General features: G+C 54.5%; 3 protein-coding genes across 3 annotated transcripts; 1 reads left to right on the top strand and 2 right to left on the bottom strand.

Moving 5' to 3' along the window:
• Positions 1 to 512: 512 nt before the first annotated feature.
• RGS5 (regulator of G protein signaling 5) lies at positions 513 to 9719 on the bottom strand. The gene is made up of 5 exons (XM_057402422.1): positions 9658 to 9719; positions 4823 to 4933; positions 2009 to 2070; positions 1739 to 1905; positions 513 to 1223 (listed from the first exon to the last, which is right to left on the bottom strand). Exons 1-5 carry the CDS (start codon positions 9699 to 9701, stop codon positions 1062 to 1064), a joined length of 546 nt encoding a protein of 181 aa, XP_057258405.1. The 5' UTR covers positions 9702 to 9719; the 3' UTR covers positions 513 to 1061.
• A 5253-nt stretch (positions 9720 to 14972) lies between these two features.
• Positions 14973 to 17462, bottom strand: HTATIP2 (HIV-1 Tat interactive protein 2). The gene is made up of 5 exons (XM_057402378.1): positions 17274 to 17462; positions 17093 to 17200; positions 16874 to 17011; positions 16061 to 16122; positions 14973 to 15488 (listed from the first exon to the last, which is right to left on the bottom strand). Exons 1-5 carry the CDS (start codon positions 17445 to 17447, stop codon positions 15263 to 15265), a joined length of 708 nt encoding a protein of 235 aa, XP_057258361.1. The 5' UTR covers positions 17448 to 17462; the 3' UTR covers positions 14973 to 15262.
• Positions 17463 to 18954: 1492 nt separating this feature from the next.
• Positions 18955 to 20006, top strand: LOC130595566 (1-phosphatidylinositol phosphodiesterase-like). The gene is given in 2 exon segments (XM_057402443.1): positions 18955 to 19837; positions 19840 to 20006. Coding segments are annotated over 2 exon segments (1050 nt in total).
• The last annotated feature ends 3451 nt before the right edge of the window (positions 20007 to 23457 follow it).

Below are 23457 nucleotides of genomic sequence, written 5' to 3'. Positions count from 1 at the left end.
CTTCCTCCTCTAATCAATGCCCCTCAGTTGGGTTTGTGCAGAAGTATTGCTTTGGCATGCCTACTGCAGAGAGAAGCAACAGGAGCAAGAAATCACTGCAGCAACACCTGAAGCTGCAGTCCTGTGGAAGGCTGCGCAGGCACTGGGGACAAGGCCACAGGCTGCAGGCTATGAGCTCAGTACATTGTGCAAGTGGCTGGAGCGACCAGGAGGTCTGGGTTGCTAAACAGTCCCAGTGTTTTGAGCAAACAGATCTCGTTTTATCCTCTTTACTGTCTTTAGCGTGAAGCAAACAGGCTGCCTCACAGCTGACTCCAAGAGGAGTCATAGGGGAAGTGGTGGTGCAGGCTCACTCTGCCACCCCTCATGCCAGCCCAGTGCACCCTGCAGCACATGGCCACGTGGCTCCTGGCTCAGCTGTCCCTGCCATTCCACCAACCCTGCCACCCTGCTGTGCCTGCCATGCAGCCATCACTGTTCCTGCTGATGATCTGCTTTCTGAAGACCAGGTCCATTGGTGGACATGCCCCAGCCTGCACCCCAGGACTACAGGACTTAGCCAGGGAGGGCAGCACCCACAGGGTACCCTGTGCAGCCACAGCAACACCCTGGGAAGCTGGGAGAAGGGGGCAAGCCTGGGCTAGACCAGCAATTTGGGCAAAACTGGAAGAAAAATTGTCACGTCCTAAGATGTCCTAGAGAAGGCAGAGCCAGAACTTCTGAGCCTCCGATTAAAGCCAAGACCCACAGCGCCAGGAGCATGCCAGTTCACAGTCACTGCAGGGCTGGGGCTGCTCCCACCCTTCTGGGTCCCAAACCCACGGAGGATCAGAGGGGTTTCTGCTAACTGGTCTTTCATGGGAGAGGAAAGAGACTTTAAGAGAGGAAACATCAGGACATCTGACAGTCCAAAGCACAGGGCGGGGATGCTTAGCAATGCTCCTGGGTGCTCCTCTAGGGTGGTATCAAGAAAGTAAAGCTGCTGAGGAGAAGGGGCAGGTGTTTAGATAGAAGCAGTGGGGCCGCCCGCAGCGAACGCCTCACACAGCCCTGCCACATTGCTACTTGATTAACTCTTGATAAAACTCCGACCGCACAAATCTGGGTAGGGAGTCTTTCTCCATCAGGGCAAAAATCCTCTTCTGGGCCATGTCAAAGCTGCTTGGTGATGGCTCCACCAGGTTCTTCATGGTCACAGCCTTGGTGAAGTGGTCGATGTTCACCTGTGATTGAGTGTAAGAGATGTGGGGACCCTGCCCTTGCAAGGGATGGGTGATGGCATCTCCCATCCCCTGCTCTGTCCCACCAACAACCATGCAAAGGTTATGAGGAGGGACTGAATTAGGTTCACTTATCTGGGCGGATTATTGGTGGCAAATCTGTAAGGATGAGGTTTATCCTGCAGCACAGCTAACTCGGGGAGGGAGATGACTGTAAATTGTCACCCTTTATGATCAATGTAAGCCCTCTGTGGGGAGAGGGGAACAGGCATGTGCTGGAGGTGCCCATGGCAGGAAACAGCCCAGCAGAGGCTAAGCATGCAAACAAGGGCACCAAGGCTGTGAAGGGTGGGAGGGCAGCACATTGGGATGGGGATGCCCTTGGCTGGGGGTACAGCCCTCCAAGCCCCTCAGCCACGGTACAAGGTGCCCTGCAGCCAATGCTTTCCTTGGGATTAGGCCACTGGGGCAGCAGCCTCAACCCTCCTGATACCACCTCCTGCCCCAAGGCCACTGACCTCTTTGGGTGCCTCAGTCTGAATGAACTCCTCGTAGATCTTTCTGGCCTTCTCTGCCATCTTCACGGGGGACTTGGTTTTCTTGTAGTCCTCGCAGGCCATCCAGAACTCAACGTTCTCCTCACTGAACTCGGAGCGCAGGAAGCTGTGGAAGCTGGCGAGCCCATCTGTTGGGGGAGACAAGCCCTCACTGAGCACTGGTGGTCGCAAGGGGCTGACCCCTTACTGAGCACCTGGGGGGGACATGACCACAGGTGAACGTGAACTTACAGGGGTTTTGCAGGAGCTTCTCCAGGGAATCACGCCACTGCAGAGCCTCCTCCAGTGATGGCCTGAAGGGAGTAAAGAAAGCCCAGGTGGTCCATGCTCAGCACAGCACCGGTCTGGGCTCCAGGTTTTTAAACATTTCCTTTAAAAATCAGGAGGAATGGAGGAACAAGCTGTGGACACTGTTACAGAGTGAGAACAATGGTGGAGAAATGGGGATGCTACTATGCTGCAGTATAGTACTCTCTCTCCTCCCAGGCAAAGCCAAGAGCCAGGGAAGGTGAGGATGGGGCTGCATGGGCAAATTTACTGGTGTCTGAGCAGAGATACAGTTGAACTGCGAATCGAGCCCCCTCTGCAGCCATGATTCCCTTCCTTTCCCCAGCACCCATGGATGGGAGGGCAGAGCGGGGCTCTGCAGGCAGCTGGAAAGCGTTGCTATGTTTTCCCTCTGGGATGGGGAAGGATGCTTCCTGCTGGAGGGGGCGGAAAGGCCGGATCATTCTAGCCCTGCACTGCCGGGTGGGGGTCAGCAGCCCTCAATTCCCACAGCCCTCTTGCCCCATTCCCACGGCCCGCAGCAGGGCAGGATGCGGCCCTGGCTCCCTTCCTCCCCAGTGAAAACCTTTGGTGTTTTTCATGTGCGTGGGTTTTCCTCTCTTTGTTTCTTCTTTTTTGATGCAATTCGTGTAAATGTGACAGTGTGACTAAAGAGCTTGGGGGGGGGGGAGGTTTGCGGTTCTGGGTCTTGTTGAGTTTTCTTAAGCCCCAAGGAGTTTGACCACACTGCCCTGGGGTGCACTGATGCCCAGTGTTGGAGGGGAACCCTCCTCCAATTCCTGAGTGCTGGATTCGCTGCAGGCCATCACCACTCCCCATGGCCAGTGCAGCACTCAGGCTTGTTTTGCTGCTTGTTTGGCTACGCACTGGGTCTGAACCCCTCTGGGTGAGCAGAGCAACCCTGAGGCTGGGGAGGGAGCAGTGGGCAGGACAACTTGCTGGTCCTGGGGACATTGGTGCTTCAGCAGTGGGTCTGGGGTAAGTGCAGGTGCTCCCATTCAGCCGCCCTGCCCTGGCTTCAGCTGGGAGAGGAGTGTGGCAGAAATGCAAGGCTTGCTCAGGTTGGGTGTCCAGCCCTCACTCGTCATCAAACCGCCAGCAACCACAGTAAGGACCATGGTGGAGGCTCTGGTCATTCACTTTCTGCACCTCAAATTGCATTTGCACTTGCCACCAAGGATGAAAAGCTCTCCCTGCCCCCGTGTTCCTGGCAGGCGTCTCCCCACCCTGGCGAGAGGGAGCATCACTGCAGGTACCCAACACAATCCAGATTTCCTGGAAACTACCAAATTCATTTTTCCATTAGCTGAATGTCCCAGGGATGAAATTAACTCTGAGCAAGATGCTGACGGATGAGTGATACAGAGGCTCCACAGTGCAGGAGAAAACAACTCCTCCAGCCAGCGGGGAGTGAAGATGTTCTCCAGCTTTCTGCACAGACAGCTAATGGGGACAAATGTGTCTCCTTCACAGGCATCCAGGGCACGCCAGCGACAGAGTGTGAAATGCACTGTCTGTCGAGGTTCTGCCTGACCTGCCTGGCCCAGGCAGCTCTCATTGAGCAGCGCTGCAGCAGACAGGCACAGCACTGGCAAGTGTCCCTGTGCTCTCTTTGGGCTCTCATCAGGGTGAGCAGGATGTTCATCCATACTTTGGCTTGTTTTGGGGGTTTCTTTTGGGTTTTTTTTGAGTTTTTAGCAATCCCTCGGCAGAGGGTTACTGGCTTAGAGTAACATTTCCTGGGCTGAAAGGGACAGGTGTAAAACAAAAAGTCATGACTTTCAAGAGGAAATAGAAACCTGGCCTCATGAACAGTGGGCACAAGGTTCTCCTGGTTTTCATTGTGACATGGCCACTCAAACCCTTCAAGATGAGCTCTTGCTCCCGGTGCCAAGAGCAAGACTGGCTGGGCCAGTCAGCCTCCTACCTCCAGCAAGTCATTCTGGGTGCTGTCAGACCTGGGTTCTCCAGCACTGCCTGTGCAGCCCCAGGACAGGGGCATTGTCTCCAGGACAGTCACACACATCTGATGGTGACACAGCTGAGGGGTGCCAGAAAAGTGGCCAGGGCAGCAGCTCAGCTACCTGAGGCTGTATTGAAGGTACCACAGGCAAGGCCATCATCATATGGCCAGGAAGCTATCCTGCTTCTAGATTTAAGCTAACATTTCTTTCCAAGGTTTGTTTTGCCTCCTTTGAACTGTCAATCCTGCAGCACAGCTCATCAGCCTCTCTAGCTTCAACTTCTCTTTGCTTTGTCATTAACTCAGCTCAGTGCCAGAGAGCAGAGGCTCGGGGCAAAGGCAATAAGGTGAGAAGGTGCCATCATCACAAAGCTGCCCAGAGCCAGGCATCACACTGAGGGGCCATGCACACAGCTTGGGGACACACTGCCATGTTGAAACCAGCAGACTGTGCAAAGCTGGCACCCCTGGACTGAGGCAGCTGACTCAAAGAAGTCCAATTGCCAAATGCCTCTGGCAAAACCTTATCAAATAATGTGAGATCTCATCAGAAGTAAATTGAGTTTCCATGAGAAATCTGGTTTCCATAAAGCTGTATTGCCTGACACATCTCATGTTGCCCTGACATAACTGTCTGAGCCCACATCTAACCCATGGTCATGAGGACCATGTCACGAGCTGCATGCCATGTAAAGCCTCCTGTGCCCACTAGCAGCAGGGTCTTCAGCTCCTTCTTGTCCACCTCTCCAGCCAGGCATGAGTGCCTGCACAGCCCACCCCAGCACAGTACTCACTTCTGGGCCTTGGGAGGCTTCTCCGGCTTCTCTGGATAGGGGATAATGAAGTCAATGGCCGAGTCAGGTTTCTGGAGCAGTGTGCCCAGCTTGGTCTTGATCTCCTTGGCCCTGCAAGAAGGGATGAGCAAAGACAGGTCAGGTGGAAGGGATGGGACAGTGGGGATGGTCCCTGCTTGTGCCTGCATGGACCCTAGCACAGCCACTGGTGAGGTACAAAGCTGTGTAATTAATTAGACATGAATAAATAGACCCTAATGCTGTAAAGGTGCCTGGCTAAAGCATTTCAAACCGGGCACTCTGAATTAGCGGCAGTGCTTGATCTTGATCTTGATGGCTTTGCTTTGTCCCCATCTGTGGCCATGATAATTGCATCAGTGGAGCTGGCTGCTCTGAGGATGAATTAGGGGACATGTGCACAGCACTTAGTTTCTATAGTGACGAGCCCAGTGGAAATGCTGGTGAGGAGGTGCAGGAGCTGCCTTCAGAGAGGAGGCTGTGCAGGATGCCATGCTGGGCTGCACGGCAGTGCCTGCCCCACACCTGTCCATGTTGTGACTGCCAGCCCTGCTTTGCCATCAGTATTCAGAGCAGGGTGCCCTAATATATACATCTAGTGTGTATATAAGTAATAAATAAGCCTTATGTCTGCACAGGAGGTGAATGAGAGCAAGGGGACTCACTGCTTCCCCGCAGGGTAGCTGGGCTTGTTGCCTTCTCCATGGCACAGCTGTCGAAGCTGGGCTGCAGCTCCCTGGGTCCAGGGCTCACTGTGCTTCTCCTCTCTGCTGTTTATTTTCACAAGTCCTCTGTGGATGCTCACTCCCTTGCTATGTCTGCTATTTCATTTCCATTCCTTCAGCTTTTATCCCGCCTTTAAAACCCACACTGTGTTTTGATTTTCCACCCTTCAGCCCCACGGGTGACTTTTTGAAGCCTGACATGGGCTCTGCTTCTCCATCAGCTGCCCCCCAACTTCTGCTGCAGAATCCTGGCTCTGACAGCCACCCTAGTGTGGGAGCAGGCAGTGGGGTGAGCAGCTCAGCGGGGTCTGCAAGGACCACCTGCAGTGGGTGTAAGCACAGACCTGGAAGCACGGCTGTGTTCATGGAAAATGTCAGCAGCTGCAGGGACAGCTGCCACTGCTCGTGCTTCTGAGAAAACCTGAATGTTGCCTGGAAGGACCAGGACCTTGGGTGAAGGGTGATGAGGTCCCCACGTTCCCACACCAAGGTATCTCTGGGATGGAGATGCTGCTATGCACTGTTCATCCCGCTCCCTCTAATAAATAAATAACATGCAAATAAATGCTCCAAGATGGAGCTGGCTCCTGACACACAAAAGCTGAGGTTGGCTATCCTGTGAGCCTCAGGTGCCCCTCGGCACCCCACTGGCACCACTGTGCCAGGACCCCTGTGTCATGGCTGTGACCCACATGGATGGCACAGCAGCAGTGAGGGGGGCAGGTGAAGTGGGCAGGAGCTGCAGCCCCACTGGCACCAAAGCAATAGGCTGGTGCAGAAGGTGCCACAGGAAAGCTGATGGGGCAGGGTGGCCATCCCTTTGGCTTTGCTTTCACAGGCAGCTCTGTGGCCCCTGATGAAGAGGACACATGGGCTCAGGGAGCAGCAATCAAAGAGGGGCTGAGCAAAAGTGCTCAGGAGGACAGAGCTGGGAATGCTGCCATGGCCAACCCACTACTGGTGCTTGGTGTGGGCACCAGGGACAGTCCCCTTCAGGTGATAAGACCATGTGCTTGACCACAGGGGTTTTGTCTGGCTGGAGCAGGGCTGAAGAGCTAGTGGGAAGTGGCTTGCCCACTTCCAAAGCAAGGATGGTGCATGCCAGGGGGACCCAGACAGGCAGAGGGGAAACATGGGCTGTGCGGGAGCAGGGCACTAGGAGCAGAATCTAACATGCAACAGCCTAAGGAGGTGACAAGGCAAGACCAGCACTCTGCCACTATCTGAGCAGGACCCAGTAACCCCCACACCCTGGTGCCAGTGAAGCCAGTGCACACGCAAGGTTTGGCTGTAACTGATGGTGACTTCAAGCAGGAGCAATGGATAATGCTTAGACCTGGTTCAAAATCTTGTTCTCCAGTTCTCACCCTCTGACAGCTGAGCCGCACACCCTTCACATGGCTGAGGACTCCATTTCAGTTCAGCCCTGGGCCACCTTCCCTTGGGCTGTGATGTAGGTGTGCTTCTCCCCAGCCTGGTCTGCTGGGCTGGTGTTGGACCTACACTGCAGCCCCACTGCCTGCTGCTCCCAGTGGGGCTCCCTTGATGGCTCCATCCCTGCTCCATCCCATGGTGCCGTTGGTGCACCATCAGTGGCTGCCCACCCTGCTGAAGCCCCACAGATCCTAGTGTGGGGACAGCAGCTGCCCACAAGCAAGCCCTTGGCTATGGGGCCTTCATGAAATATGGGGAGATGACAAAGATGAATAAGCCTGTTGAAAAGAAGCAAGAAAGAACAGGCAGGGGGCTGAGTGCTTACAGGCTGGCGGAAGGGAAGGACTATTTAAAGACATCATCCTGGCATCCTCCAGCAGATGTATCATAAGCTTTCAAGCAAGGCTTCAGCAAAGGCTAAACAGCAGGGTAAAAAAAGGCAGTTATAAACAAAAAGGCATCCTTCAACCCCCTCAGCTATGTCCAAGTGAGAAAAAGCAGGAGAACCGTAAACTGTGGAAGGTTAAGTGTGAGAACATATGGGAGCAAGCCAAGAAAAAGCCTGAGAAACAGCTTCCAAGAAACATTAAAAGAAAATATCTTTTTATTAAAAAAAAAACAACTCTGTCAAACACATCAAGGGAATGAAGGGCTCTGGGGAGGGTCACGAGAGACTCCAGCTTCACAAACAGAACTGAAAAAAAGAGGCTCAAAGACCTTAAAGCTGGAAGCTAAAGCTCCTGCTATGGCAGGGAGGTGCCAGAGGGAATGCCCTTTGAGTGGAAAAGGGTGCCAGGGGGATTCAAGGAACCATAAAGTTGCAAGTGTGATGCTGTACAGGCACGTAAGCAGCAGTCGTATCAGGGAGCCATGGTGGACACATGGACAAATATGGTCTATTGGAGCGGAGTCAAGGCAGCTCTGGCTGTAGGAAGAGATTCCTCCAAACTTATTGGTCCTCTCTGAAGAGGCCAGCAAGCATGTGGTTTGGGAAGAGTCAGGGGGTACCAGCCCCTTGGGTCTGCAGGGGACCCTGGATGGGCTCTCCAGACCCCAGGCAGCTGCAGGGGACAAAGTCATCTCACGCATGGCAGCGTGTGGAACAGCGTGGGAAAAGTAGCACAAAACACGCAGGGGACATGGTGTGTTTTCCTGCATGGGGATGGCCCTAGGGGAATGCAGGCTGGGGCTGTGCTGTTAAATGTATCACACCACACACAGTGCCCAAGCAGCAGATATTGCACTGGAGTACCCGGGTGCAGCACTTGGGGATCAGTTGTGAGAAGCTGTAGGAGGGTCTCGTGAAGCAGCTGTTGAAATGCCTGTGGAGCAATACAAAATGATGCACATGGGATAAACACAGTCCTAACTCCACATATAAAAGCATAAGGGAAACTGACTTTGAGAGTGGGGATTTGAGCATATAATGGAGGTCAATGAAAGCATCAGCTTAGCACCTGTGGAAATAAACCTATTTCAGTATGCGGAAGTAGCAGAAGAGTGACAAGAAAGATGACACCAGAGTCAGAAATGTGTGGATCACCCATATCTTGAAGTGCTGCTGAGCCACCCATGGTGCAAGAGTCTGCAGGAGACCCAGCAAGGTGAGCAAGGGGCCAGAAGGATGACCAAAAGGCACATTTCAAGCAAAGAAATTGTGGCAGGTCTGTGCTGCTGTTTGTGCCTGTGATGGGAATTTGCCTTGTTTTTGAGCAAGCCGCATCAAGTCTCCAGTGGCACAGCTTCCACTGATAAATGGGGGCTTCTCCCAAGCTCCCTCCTGAACACTGAATGCCACCCTCACTCTCATCTAAAAACAGTACTGACACATTTGTAGCTGTAGGAAATCCTCACTGGGTAATTCACATATAAACTCTTATCAGCTTTTACCCCAGCCTTGTGCAATAGCCTCCCTTGCACCTCTGCTTCTTCCCGGAGCCCCTCCAAACCCCCTCCAGCTCCACAGGTTTTGCTGAGCATGGAAATAGCTGGGGGCTGGAGCCTGCCTGGGTTCTCAAGGGGCAAGAGCAGCTTAGGAAGCACCACCACCACCCAGGGCAGGTTGAGGCAGGTGCCAGGGTGGAGGGGTGTGAAGATGAGGATGGTCATCTGCCACAAGTGAGGCAGAGTGGGTGCTCTGCACAGAGCTGAGCCTCTTGAGAGGGGCTGGGGATGGCTGATCTGTCTGTGAGGGAGACATAGGCACATCAAGAGGATTTTGAGGCACTTTGGAGCCAGGCTGTTTGTGCCTCAGAAAGACAACCACTTTCCTACTCTTTCCCCACCTCCTGTGTTTTGCAATTAGGATCTGAGGACAACACACCCCTGCTCCAGGCTCGCACAGGGGAGCAGATGAGGTTGAGGATAGGTAGGGGCCCAAACTCACCCCTCAGAAAGGCTCGCAGGCTGGAGAGGAGAGTTCTGGACTGCATCTGTGCTCACCCCCCAGGGGTCTTAGCCACTTGCAGCAACCTGCTGAGACCCTGCCAGTAAGCCTCCCTTCCCTCCCTCCTCAGAGCTGGGCCACCCCAGTCCCAATTGAAGATGTCCATCATGGGAATGTGCTATAGGAAGAGCCTCTCTGCCCGCAGCCACCCCTGGCAGAGCCCTGGGAGGAGGCAGGCTCCCCGCATCCCCTCACGGGCTGTCCGCTCTCACCTCTCCAGGCATGTGTGGGGCAGTGCTGCTAGTCCTTTGCACATCTTGTAGGCTGTAGCTTTCCTCGGGAGGAGAAAGGTGCGAAAGACGTCTAAAGCAGGCAGTGGCTCAGTCTGAAGCCTAGCTCCCGCTCTTGCTCCTATATAGCACAGGGAGCTGGACCCCCGCCAGCTCTGTAACCAATGCCGTTCGTCCTCCCCAGCTGGCCCCAGCACAGCAGCTTCTGGATATTGTTTTCTACTCCCTAAGCTCACACAAGGGGAAAAAAAATGTGCTTTTTTCTGGGGTTGATCTGATAATCAAACTCGAAGGGCCAGGCTGCTGTTTGGGGCACTTCAAGAAGCCCATAGAGTTTCTCCTTAATGACATACCAGTATTTAGATAAGCCAGGCAGAAATACTTCATTCAAGAAAGGTATTTTCCAGTGCAAAATGTCACTTTCTTAAAAAGAGCTTATGAGAAGTCCTGCTGTTGAATTGAAGGCTGTGGCTAATGTCAAAATATCCACAGCTTCAACAGTGGTTATCAGCTGGTGAGTGACAGTGGCTGTTGTTCCAGAACAAATTTATTTTAATATAAGCGTAAAAAAAACTTTTAATCGTAGCAAATGTTGCAGTTTTATCTGACAGTGACACTTTGATAAGGCCAAAAAAAATCCCACCCAGAATTTTATTATGTGCAAAATCTGGATCCTTTTTGATGCCACTTCAGAGCAGTAAAACACACCAGAGACTGGAGTGACCACAACGTGGGATGCAGGGCCTGAACAGGGACTGGTCCCTGGCTCACCCGGCATAGCTCTGTCCCATCGCAGTCCCTTGCTTCCTTAAGGCTTGGGTGCTACACAGCACTGTGGCATTTCTGTTTGCTTGGGTAAGATCTCTTTGACTGCACCACTAACTCGCAACCACAGAGCCAGTGCCTCTCTATAGTGCTGTCATCTGTGGCATGAGTTTCTTCCAGCCTCAGCCAGGCACCCAGCACAGTGTATGGGCAAACCCCAGCCAGTGAGGCTGCTGCTGCCAAGCAAACCATGGTGAACACTGGGACCAGCCTGGCTCTGAGTGATTCCATAGTCAAAGCCCTCACGCAGTGGCTCCCTGTGCCACTGAGGCGGATGACGAGCTGCAACCAGCAGCTGCCATGGAGTCACTCTTAACACGGCTTAGCTGTGCTTGGAGTGGAGATGGTAACACAGCCATCCTGGGTCTCTCCCTGCTGCCTGTCAGCCAGAATGTGACAGCCTGCCCTCAGCAGGGTCACCTGGGCCATGGCCCATCACCTAGGTCTGCATGAGGGGGAAACCCTCAAACACAAGCAGAGCCTCAGCACCAGCTCTCCTGCAGTTTGTGTAGCAGGACTTGCTCACACCCGCATGGGTCTCTGCCACCCCACAACAGTGCCTGTACAATTACAGCCACTGGCACAGGCACAGTACAGAAGGTGTGAGGCTCCACTCTGCTTCCATCTCCTGCTCCCCGGGCATCCCACCCGAGGTGTGGGCTCACGATTCACCCTGAAAGTCTGCCACCTGCCTGTCCTGACCTCGGCTGCCTGGGTGACTATGGAAATGTGCATCTAAGTGCCTTGTTTAACATCCACAGCTCAGAGCTGGAAACAGGGGACCTTGCTCCTCTCCCTGGCTGTCCACAACCCAAGGGCCTTAACTGTGCTGACCAACCCCACCTGCTCCCTCGGCCCAGGGCTACATTTAAGCTCAGCCTTGAGCCTTATTTCTTGCCCCCTTGAGCTATGTCAGAGGTGTGCCTGGCTCTGGCTCCTGTTCCTGGACGCACTTCGGGCTTGTATTGTAGTCCTGTTTTCTGCTGTTTTGGGATTATGCAGCAAGCCAGCTTCTGCATCTCAGCATGTGAGTTAACTGAAAGCTGCAAGTCTGCTGGAAACTCTGTATCCCTGCAAAGCTTGGGCTAGCTTTTTACTGGCTTGCAATAGAAATTGAATGAAAAAAGTACAGCCATTTCAAAGGATGAGATTCTTGAATGATGTTTGCCTGAACTTGGGCTGATGAGAGACCCCTGGATGGACTCAAGCAGGGGTTCCAAGTTCCTTCCCACTGCCTGGCACTGATATGTCCACTAGCCCACCTTGTGCCTCACTGAGGGGAGCAGGAAACAAGGGCAGCCGCAGAGGATGGAGGTAGTTTAGTCCTTCACAGGCTGCTTTTCACAAAGGAGCTGGGGGGAGGCACCGTAATGAGCACAGAGATGCTTCACCCGAATTTGGGGGTAGCCCAGAGCCTGATTGCCCCATGTCCCAGCAGCTGTGATGCAGCGCCCTGCTCTTTGCAAGCTCAGCACTTTTCATAGGCTGTGCCAGTTGCCCTCGGGGTCAGAGGGCACGTCCAGGCCATTCATCTGCTAGCAGAGATGTCACCAGGGTGTTCTGGCGAGTGTCAGGTCAGCGCCTGCCAGCTCCATGGCTGCTCTGAAAAGCCCCTTTGACACCGAGGTGCTGTTTGCAGGGTGCTTTGCCAGCCCGCTGGGCACCTCCCGGTGTGGGGAGCGGGTGGCAGTGGCGGGTGGGTGAGAGGTGCCGGTGGTTCTCACAGCTCCAGGGCTGGGAAGAACAGCGAGGCCATGGGACCGCATGGGAAGCCCCCCCAGCCTCGCACTCAGCTGCTGAGCCATTGGGAATACAGTTATTTTTTCTCATTTATCTTCAGTAATAAAGTCATCGTCAAAATCCCAGGGGAGCTCGGATCTGTGGGATCAGGCGGTTTGTGCAAACGCTGTCCAGCAGACAGACACTCCTACGTGCTCTCCTCCCAGCTCCAGCTGAGCTGCATGCCCCTGGAAAGCAGGCAGCTGCTCCAGGTGTGCGGGAGGCATGGCTCCAGCTCTGCAGACCTCCCACTGCCCGGAGGAGCCCAGAGCTTTGTCCTGAGAGACTCCACAGAGGAACTGGGTCTACCCCCTAAAGACTTACCTACTTCATACCTCTTTCAGCCCTGCATGGGCAAATCCCCTGTTTTTGTGGCTCTCCTCAGTGACTAATGCTCTTTAATTTCTTCCACAGCCTTAGGGCGGGGGTGTAATGAATGCACAGAACAAGTTGTGGAAATTTAGGTCCAGAATGACTGATGAAACTCCATGCAGGGTGATAAAGAAGCTATACTGGGATATAATGTGCTGGGATTGTAGTTGTGCGTTTCAGCAGAGACTTTTCTGGAACACTGAAAAAGAAACCATATACCACTGAGCAGAAACAAGGGTTACACAGAAATAGCTTGTGTTTTCCATGGACCTTTGTCCAGTAAGAAATGTTTGGTTTGTGTGTTTCAAGGCTTTAAAGCGCTAAGAAAATATTTCCAATAAGAAACTACTCAGACCTTTCTTTTCTTCCCACGACAGCTGAATTTCTTTAAGAGCTCTTCTGGGAGAGCTTTTTGGAGACCCAAGTGCACTCTGAGGACCAAGTTGTCTTGTGTACACAATGGCTGGCTTCCCCCAAGAGCGTTCTAGGTTTGTGCCTTGCAACTGCCCCCTCAAAAAACATGTGGAATCTCCCATTACACCAGATTTATCCTAGGCCATGTTATTTCAAGACTTTATTATCCTTTCTAACTACTTGACTTTTATAGAAGGCAGCCTTGCTGCTTTGTGGTTTCCTGGTTCCCACTGGAACTTCTTAAAAATTAGCATCATATGTAACAACACTGACTTTCTGGTCAAGGGATTGCTGTAATTCTCACCCAGGCAACTGTTTGGCAGTTTGTCTGCACTCCTTCCAGGAGGTTTCTAACCATGTGTTCTAAAAGTGGGGTTTAAAGCAATTATTCTCCCCCCTCCCCCCCAGGTGCTTTGTCCCCTAAGGCATAATGCTGGTGTGAGCTCCTACAGAGTAAAGGCCACTGCAAGTAACTCACCAAGCCTTTCTGTGATATCTCTTTCCTTCTTACAGAGCCAGGTCATGTTCCATCCCTGGGGCTTCTTACATCGTTATGATTAATTTTTATGCCTTTAGGATGCTTTCTTCAAATCTTCTGTGCCTTGCCTTTCAATTTTCACTTCCTTTAAGGTCTACCACTTCAGGTGTTCATTTTCACTCTGTGTAAGCACATCGCCTTTTCTCAAGAATCTCTTTGTGCGTTGGCATGCTTTTATGCCTATGTAATCCAGTGCTGCATGCATACACAGACTTTGTGAGCGTAAGCTTAACGCCCCTCAGATACTTGTGTGATGCTCCTGACCAGCCTACCTCGTATTTCCCTTTTGACACTAAATATTACTCTAAAAGTATTGAGTTTGCTCTCATCAGTAATTATGGCTCCATGGCCCCTCATTTGTTACCTTTGGACTAAGCCTTACACGTGTTTGAGGAGTCCATTAACACACTCCCCATTAACACACAGTTTGAGGCTATACCAGCCAGCTGCCTCCCCCAAGCTTCTGAGGCCCAGCCCGATGAGTAAAGTGCTCGTGTAAGAGGAAGGAGAAGAGAGTCAGGCTCACTCCACTCACCACAGCCAAGTCACTGACACAGGAGCCATGGGTGAGGTTGAACAGAAAATCCTGGAAAGCAGCACTACCCAGAGCACTGGGACTCTGGCCAGCTGGGAATTCGGGAGTCACGTAAGACTCATGTCCCAGCTGCAGAGCCACTGAGTTCCTCGACCCTGAGAGCGGTCAGGGATGAGGCTGGAACACGGCACTGTTCCTTGTGCCTGTTCTGTGCCCACGGCAGGGACCTGCTCCTCTTCTAGGACAGCATGGGGCAGGGGCAAACCCAGCCTGAGATGTGCATGGGGCTGGCATCACCTCTTACACATGCAGAGCACCCTCGGGAACATAGGGCTGAGCTCTGGTTCACTTGTGTCTGTAAGGAAAGCCCAGAGAAGCCTGCTTGGTACAGGCATTTTCAAGTCAATGCAAGCATTTGCATAGTGTTTATGCTCCTACAGGTACTAAAGTGACAGTCTGGTTCTGAACAGCAGCATCCCTGTAGCAGTCCCTCTGCACCCACAGCAGATCAGTGATGACAGAGAGGCAGGTCAAGAGACCTACTGCAGGCAGAGCCACGACCCTAGGCACCTCACACCCTAGGCACCTCACCAAATACTGTTGAGCTTCCAGGAGCTCCACTATTTAAGTGGCACTGGTGCCACCGTGTGCTCTGTGGAGTGCAGCCTCAGCACAGGCAGCTGTGCACTGCCTCTGCTTTCCTGTGGCTGTCCACAGCATGGCCACCTGCCTGTGTGTGCTTGCTGAAAGGTCACCAAAGGCACAATTTGTGAACAGATGCAGTTCAATTGACGAGGTGACAGACACAATTTCAACCCAAAGATGGCACAAACAGACCAGTCACACGATTTTATTTAAGAAATAAAATTTGCCCGTATTACACCTTTTTTACCCAGGTTTGCATGCTGGATCCCAGCAGAAGAGCACATAGTTTCTTGTCACCCACCAACCAGCACCTGCATTTTTGATTAGTCTACAGAACCAGCTGACATGCAAAGAAGTGCATCTCTACCTCCACGCTGGCCATGAGAGCACCCTGCCCCTATCCCACATGTGCACTCATCCTTGGCCCAGAAGAGTATCTGAACAGTGAATCAAACTCTTTCCTGCCCATCCTTTTTACTCTATGTGCCCTGCTGTGACACTGCCTTTCCCAGCTTATGGATGTCCCCATTCTCCAGCACCTCCACCTTCCCCTTGCCTGGCTGCAGCACACTGGCCACCATAGCCCTGGCCACCTCTTCCACAGGTACTGAATAAGCAGTAGGGAAGACCCAAGCCACAACACCCAGAAACTGCCGGGCTATCCACTCCATGGGCCGGGACTCCTGGCGTTTGCACAGCAGCACCCTGCAGAGCGAGCAGGGAAGGTGGGTCAGACTGAAGCCATCCCTCAGGAGAAAGCTGGAGACTGGGTTCTCCAGCTGTGCTAGGGGCCCAGCCCAGCTTGCTAAACCCACGAGGCTTTGGCAGGGTCCCAAAACGTGACCAAGCTGAGTCCTGGGACATAAAAATCCTTTCCCCACTGTGCTGTCAAAACTAGTATGCCAGTACTCCCAGGTGGCAAGAGCACAGTACACCTGAAGCGATACAGGCAAGTATCTCCTCTGCTGAAGGTCAAGGTCTGTGCAGAGATAAGCTTTGACCTATGTCCCTCAACCTCTGCTTTCAACCCAGTCCTCTTCTTACATGGCATGTGACACTAGCATTGGGATACAGGCCATGGTAAACTGCTGTGCTTGCTCCCTGCAGCACTGGGAAGCAGTGTGCTTATCCAGGAGCTGCATCTGCAGCTGGTGGCTTTTTCCATTTCTCTCCCCAGCCCTCCCCTTACAGATCCTTTCTTTCTCCATCTCCTAGCCCGCTGACCTGGCAACCCTCCACCCAAGTCCTGTGCCCACCCTCCCTCGACTGCTACTCACGCTGGCCGGAGAATGGTACAGCGATCAAAACCAACAGCTTGGACCAGGTTCTCCACTTCTCCCTGTCACAGCAGTAGGGCAGGACGAAAGGAGACAAGGGTGACTGCAAGTACCATCCCTCCCATGCCGTAAATTGGCAGGAAAGGGCTGTAAAGTAATGGGCAGGACTGCACTAAAGCAAATGTAAAGCTGGTACAGGCCAGACACAGCCAGGGCAGCCAGCAACTCCCCAGGAAAAGGCAGTGGAGGGCGAGCGTCCAAGGTGGTGGACTGTTAATCAGCAGTGCACCCTGGCAACCATCATGCTAACTGCAACTGGATGCTCCTGAGACAGCATATGGACAGCGCCCAGCCCAGGGATCCCAGAACAGGACACTGGAGACAGTAGTGAGCCCAGTAGATGCTGGGGGCTGCAGCACACAAAAAACCTTCACAATAATCACGGTTCCACATGGGGAGCCTGTGGGTTCTCCACCCTGGGATAGCTCACATCTCATCTGGACACAGCCCTGAGCCTCCTCACCTAGTAAGCCGTCCCAGTTTGGGGAGCTGGGATCGGGCTGGAGACCTGAGCAGGTCCTTCTGTGGTCTGAAGAGGGAGACAGACGCTATATGCCAGGGTTGTGCTGCTTTGGACAAAGCCAGTTGCACAGCTGTCCAGCCAGGCCCCCTCCCTCATTCCCTTGTGTCCTAGCAGGACCCCCAGAGCCATTCTCATCTCTAGAGACCTCAGCTCTTGCTTCATTCCTGAGCATCCCAGCATTTTCTGACTCCTGCACGAACATCAGAAGCTCCCCTCATGCGCCTCCTCACCTTCACCCGGAGATAGAGAAAGCGGCTGTGCTGGTTTGCCCCCCGGGAGGACTGCAGGAGGAAGTGTTTGCAGCCCCCTGCCCGCGCCAGCTCTGCCGCCTGCCCAACGTAGTCCCGGTCCACACGGATGAAGCCATCCTGTGGGTAAAGGACAGAGGAGGGTCAGCATGGGAGGGAGAGGGCAGGCAGGACCCCTGCTTCCCCCGGGGCCCCACTCACCACGCCAGCCTTGGCCCTGGTGGTGCCCAGGCAGCAGAAGCCTACGTCGTGTCCCCGGAAGGCAGCATTGTGCTCGCTCAACCGCTCGAAGTCCACCACAACCTGCTCCTGCGGGGAGCCCAAGGGTCAGCGCGGCCACCCCGGCTCCCGGGACCCCCGAGGGACGCCCGGCCCAACGCACCACGGCCGCGCCGGTCTCCTCGCCCAGGCTCAGCCAGCGCCGCCCGATCAGCGTCACCCTGGCAAAGAGCTGCCGGGCCAGCAGCTCCCGCAGCAGCACCCGGCCCGTCTCCCCGGAGGCGCCCAGCACGAAGCAGGACCTGCCCCTGCCGCCGTTACTGCCCTCCGCCGCCATGCCGAGCGAGGTGGGGCGGGCCTCTTCCGCCTGCACGCTCTTTACCGCCCGGCGAGCAGGGCTCTTCCTGGCCGCGCTGGCAGCGGGGCCAGGGAGGCGGACAGAAGCTGCTGGAGTTCAACGTGGGGCTGCGTTCAGCGCGTAGGGGAGGTAGCACAGGGAGGCTGCCCGGGGTCCCGAGCAGGGGCTGCCCGAGGGGACCCGCCTCAGTCTCGCTGCTGCTCCCAGCGCACAGGGACACAATATACTAGTGCTCCCCTTCCTGTCCTTGCGCTCGGTGTCCTTGCAGTGGCAGAGCCCACAGCAGAAAGCCGTCCTGGAAGGCTGCATGGTGCCAGATGCTTTACAGTGGTCTTAGCGACAGGGACGAGGAGCAATAAAACTAAAACACAGGAAGTTTCACCTCAACATGAAGAAGAACGCTTTATGCTGAGGGTGGCAGAACACTGGAACAGGCTGCCAGGGGGGTCATGGAGTCTCTGTCTCTGGAGATTTAAAACTTGCCTGGATGCGTTCTGTGTAACCTGCTCTGGGTGCCCCTGCCTTAGCAGGGGGGGTGGACTGGATTATCTGCCGAGGTCACTTCCAACCCTAACAGTTCTGTGATCCTGTGAGTCCTCTGCCCTCCATGCTCAGGCGGAGGGGATGTGTTCCTGGGGATGCTTACAGGTGTCTGTGATCTCCTCCCCAAACCCATTTGATGCAGAGTGCGCTGCTGGCCAGCGTGCCCCATAGCTGTGTCCTCAAGGCAGCAGGCAAGTTACCCACTCCAGGCACCAGCTGCCGGGACAATGAGAGGGACAATGGCAATCATCAACAGGGCAGGCCAGGTGCCATTGAAAGCCAACCTGGGACATGGCTCTGCAGTGGGCACCCAGGGGCTCTGCACAGCTAGCTGCTCCCACAGGTAGCATTAAGGGGCCCTGCAGCACCCCAATCCCGTTTATCCTGATTCCTGAGAAGGGAGGTGCACAGGCTTTAGGGATCAGCCAGGTGATTTTCCAGCCCGGCACGTCTGCCAAGCACTCCTCTTGGCCGAGGGCTGAGGATGAATCCCTGGTGCATGTGCCACATGCAAGGCAGGATGCGCGTCATGACCATCACAGGGTTAATGGCCAGCATCCCGCTCTACTTGCCAGAGTGCCTCTGGCACCCATGGCTGTGCGTCCCATCTGGTGGCCTGCATCCCACAGCCACAGGCAAACCCAGGTAGGCGCAGGACGGGAAGGCTGGCGTGTAGTGGGTGTCCAGGGTAGTGGGATGAGTGCTTGAGAATGGGAGGGGGACTGGGAACTATATAGTGCTATGCTGCAGAGTGTTGGCAGCAACATGTATGGGGTGCGTGGTATGCCATAGGGTTTCATAGCATGGTGGGGACACCTCTGGGCAGGAGTGGGATTGGGATGCATGGGGCCATGTGGTGCTCCCACTGCTCATGTTATGCTTCTCCTCCACGGCAGGCCTCTGTATGGCTGGCCAGGCACCGGGTGTCTACTCTCCCAGTGGCATGGAGGCGCAGTGCTGGCGCAGCGCAGCGTTTGACTGCACGCCCCAGCCATCAGCCTGCTGCCCTGACTGGATGGCGGGGCTCCCCGATTCCCTGCCCCTCTCCCGCCTCTCCATCCCTGGCACCCACGACTCCCTCAGCCTGTTCGGTGGCCGGCGCCTGCGGTGCCAGAGCTGGGGCCTGGAGGCTCAGCTGGCAGCTGGTGTCCGCTTCCTGGATGTGCGCTGCAGGCTGGCACGGGGCGAGCTCCATGTGTACCATCTCTGCACCTTCCAGCGGGCCAGCCTGCGGGGGGTCCTGCGCCGCACCCTGCGCTTCCTCCGCGCACACCCCGGTGAGGCTGTGCTCATGCGCATCAAGGAGGAGCTGCCCATCTTCTCCCGGCCTGGCTTCGCCTCCCAGCTGCAGCGCTGCTTACTGGAGGAGGGACAGGGCTGTGTGTGGTGCCGGGAGGAGGTGCCAACGCTGGGCCAGGTGCGAGGGAAGATTGTGGTGCTGGAGGCGCTGGCGCAGGAGGTGCTGGGCATCCCCTATGAGCAGCTGAGCATCAGTGATGCCTGGAACGTGCTCTCACTGGAGCGCAAGTGGGTGCAGGCACGGCGGCACCTGGAGAGGGCGGCCAGCGGGGACCCTGCCACCATGCACCTCACCTTCTGCTCTGGCAACGGGCTCTTCACCTGCCCCGAGGAGGTGGCCCGCTTTGTGAACCCACGCTGCTACCAGCACCTGTGGCGCCGGCGGGGACGGCCCGTGTGCTGGGGGGTGGTCATCATGGACTTCCCTGGGGCAGGACTTCTCCGGCTCATTGTGGAGAGCAATGGTCTGCAGGCCAGCAGACACATTACAGCGGCCCCCAGCAGCCCCACCGTGCCCTCGCGGCACCCCCACAGCAGAGGGGAGAGACGCGGCAGCCGGCACAGCTCCGCTCACTGCCCGCGCTGGTGCTCATCAGGACGGACGCTGCTCCCAGCCCCACGACTCTGCCGAAGGATGTGAGTGCCTTTAAGAGCAGAAGTGGGTTTTCTAGCTGCTGGGCACCAGGAAGCCTTTGACTGCCAGAGGCAGAAGAGGAGGGTTGGCAGCTGTGGTTGGAGCAGGGCAGCCCAGGGAACTGCCCCCTGCATGCAGCTCTCCCCAGAGGAGCCAGATACAGTCCCATCACAGGGCTGGGCCAACTGAGTCCCTGGCAGAGCAGCAGGTATGGGTGGAAGGAGCAGATCCTGCCTTGTTTCCTGTCAGGCTGGTGAGTCCACCCAAAATGCCTCTCTGCAAAACAGTCCTTTTCCTTTCAAGGGTGAATAAAAATAAAAAGAACCTAGGAAAGCACTCCCCATGTTTCCTTGCCATTTCATAGCAGAAAAGTGCAGAAAATACCTTTTATTTTACTGCTCAGATAGGAAAAATCCTGTACTCCTCTGCCCATGGCCCAAGCACAGTTTAATTGGTGTTTGTAACCATCTTGCTCTGAAAGCAGAACAGCAAGAGGGAGGAGAAGGAAGTCACTTCAGTTCAAAGGTGACAACAAATGGTTAGCAACATCTTTCCCCTCATTATTTTAGCTTTTATTTTTTTCTTTCAGGGGCTTGCCCCAGAAGTCAGGACTTTTAGAAAGGTAACTTCAGCAAGCACCACCCGACCCTGTGTACGGAAAGCTGGACAGCCACAATAGTAGCAATTCAGATGGGGATACCTCTTGCCTGGTGTCACACACAACTGGAGGATGCTGCACAGGGCAAAGCCCAGCAGTTTGCAACAGCATGGGCAGCATGGACAGGGCAGTTTGCAGCTCCACAAAAGCAAAGAGGCTGAGATGTAAAAAAGACCTTAAAATGCACATAATGCCAGTGCCTGCCCTACCTGCAGAAAATAAATTGGCAATTTAAATAGACTGGCAAGTCACAACACAGTAGCTTCTTGGAGCAGAAAGATAGTGGAGATTCCAGGGGAGAAGCATCAAACGACTGTGCTGAAGCAGGGAGGTGAGAAAGAGGAAAGCCCATCCCTGGCCTGATGAAAGATGAAGAACATCCTCAAGAATCCTCCTGCCTCAGGGAAAATGCAGCTGGGCACAGTGCCTGCCGGAGGGGATGCCACAGGATTTCCTGGCTGGAGCAGAGGATATTTTTGCTCCACAGGGGCTGTCTTAAAGCACCCCTGTCCTTCTGTCCCTAGCTAATGCTCGCAACCATCTCCCCCACTCCAAGCCAGGGCAGCACTTGGATAACACATCTTCCTGTGGCCAAACGCTTTCAAATGATGAAAAAGATTTTATCAGGCACTGCTTTCCTCCAGGGCCATCCGAGGAGAGTGGCTACTCAGGCTGCAGACCAGGTCTTGCACTGGGAGATGTGCCCAAAGGCACCCTGAGGCTCAGGAACACTCTATGGGTCAACCACCCTCTACTGACCCTGAGGTGGGAAGGAGCCATCCCCTGCCTGCACTCAGAAGGTGCCTCTAAAGCCTCAGAGAGAGCCACCTCTGTCCCCACGGTGGAGCTGGGGATGGAAGCAGCAGGGCTGCACCCTGTCATGGTCTGGGTTCCTGCTGGTACCACAGCACACCCCTGAAGGGTGCCATTGTGTGCCTCCTCTCTCAGGTGAGTTGCTGATCCCTCCCTGGGAGCGAGGGGGCTTCCCAGGAAGGTGTCCACTATATTGTGGTCAGCAGCTGAACCAGGCTGGCTTAGTCAGGGTGACTCGGTTCCTCTGTGGTTTGCCAGGGGACATTGCACAAGGACGTGAACAGTGGGGCTGGAGCCTCTGCCAAAAACAAGGGTGCCTCTGCATGGGGGAGGGTGTGTGTGTGTGTGGGGGGGGGGGGTATGAGTGTGTAGCATGGTGGTGATGTGTGCCCCAGGGTCTCACTGCACCAGGTTCTGGGCACTCCCTGGGGACACACTGTGGGGCACAGCCTGGACTTGCCCCTGGAGCTCTGCAGGAGCTAGGGCCAGTGCCACCTCCCCACACAGCACGTACAGCCCCTGGCACCAATGGTCCCAGCCACACCTGGGTGCCCCCAGTGCTGTCTGGGTACTCCTGCAAGCATCGCACCCTGCCCTGCCCGTGAGACCCTGCTGCAGCACGGCTGAGCATGCTGAGAGGGCACAGAGCATCAGCCTGGGTGGGCAGCGATGGCTGCAGCAGCTGAGCCACTTTCCCCTGGCCAGCCCTGCAGTCACAGCCTGCGGGTGGGTTGCCCAGCCCCTGGCAGTGGTTTGTAGATGGGAAGGGCACCCATGCCCCCTCCCCACATATACTGCCTACAGCAGGGCTCTCCCGTGAGTGGGAGCATCACCTCTGTCTATGGCTCAGGACCAGGGCATAGCAAAGGAAGCACATTTCCATTGTAGATTCCTGCAACATCCTGAATCCTTCCTGGGGGGCTGAGCCTTGGAAAACACCCAAGATGTGAAAGGGCTCTTGGTGATCACCCAGCTCCAGCAGAGCTATAAAGCTAATTCAGGTCTTCTCTCCCTCCCACAAAGTGTACCTTTTTTGACTACCTGCAAAGCAACCTGCTGTGCAGGAACCGCTCTCTGAGCCCAGGTACCTGTGGGCACAGGGCACCTGTCCCCACAAAGAACTTTGAACTTGGCTGTGTTTTTGTGGTGGCAGCCTCTAGGTCTCATCCACTCTGATTCTGTTTTTCAAACAATACCAGAAACTATTTGTAGCTACAAAAATAAAGGTGGGAATATTTTATTCCTACTGCTCTGCCCTACCATCATGAGTTGCAGCAGAAGTGAAACTGGCAGGGGCACAGCCTGCTGCCTCCCAGGGCCATACACCTATGAGCACCTCTCTGACTCGCAGCAGGTCTCACACCATTAGGAGAGACAGTTTCAACCCTCCTCAGGTGACTCTCAGCATCTGGAGTTGCTCTCCTGCCCCAGCAGTGGCCCTTTAGCTTCTTTGCCTGCCCATCTGCTTCTTTCCTAGCTGTAACTGTACCCTCTGTACATGAGCTGCTAGAAAGTGAGTGCTCCTGGATTACTGGACACACAGGCTCATCCTCAGCAATTCCATAAAAGTAGACAATTACAGTAAAATTGAACATTTTTGCAAGGAAAATACCCAGAGACAGGAACCAAGATTCATTTACATTGGCCAGGTATAAAGTCATCGTAGTGGGTTACAGCTTTTGTGGGATGGGTTCCTGCTTTTGTCTAGCATGAGTCCCAGTGGAGCAGCATCAATTTCTATGGAACTGGAAAATGCATGTGACTTGCATGGCTCACACTTTGGCTTTAACTGGAAGAGAGCAGAGTAATTCCTGCAGAAAACCTGCCAAGTCAATTTAACTTAGAAACAGAATGGGGTAAGGAAAGATTTATGATGATTCAAGAGTGATCCAACGGGAGGTGGACACAATGAGGCATGTTCCTGAAGCACCAGTGGAAGTTCCTAAAGGATGTTAACAACTCCGGGGAAATTCCTCTGGCATGTTCTTGGAACTTTCTCATAAAGACTTAAAGGCAAAGATGGGAAAATTCATTGTGTAAGT

The sequence above is a fragment of the Pezoporus wallicus genome, unplaced genomic scaffold, assembly GCF_028554395.1.
Source record: "Pezoporus wallicus isolate ANWC-B61680 ecotype Strahan unplaced genomic scaffold, APGP_CSIRO_Pwel_v1 contig_6665, whole genome shotgun sequence".
In the NCBI taxonomy this organism is placed as follows: domain Eukaryota; kingdom Metazoa; phylum Chordata; class Aves; order Psittaciformes; family Psittacidae; genus Pezoporus; species Pezoporus wallicus.
Note: the sequence above shows the minus strand (reverse complement) of the source record. Positions and strands in the feature narration are given on the sequence as shown.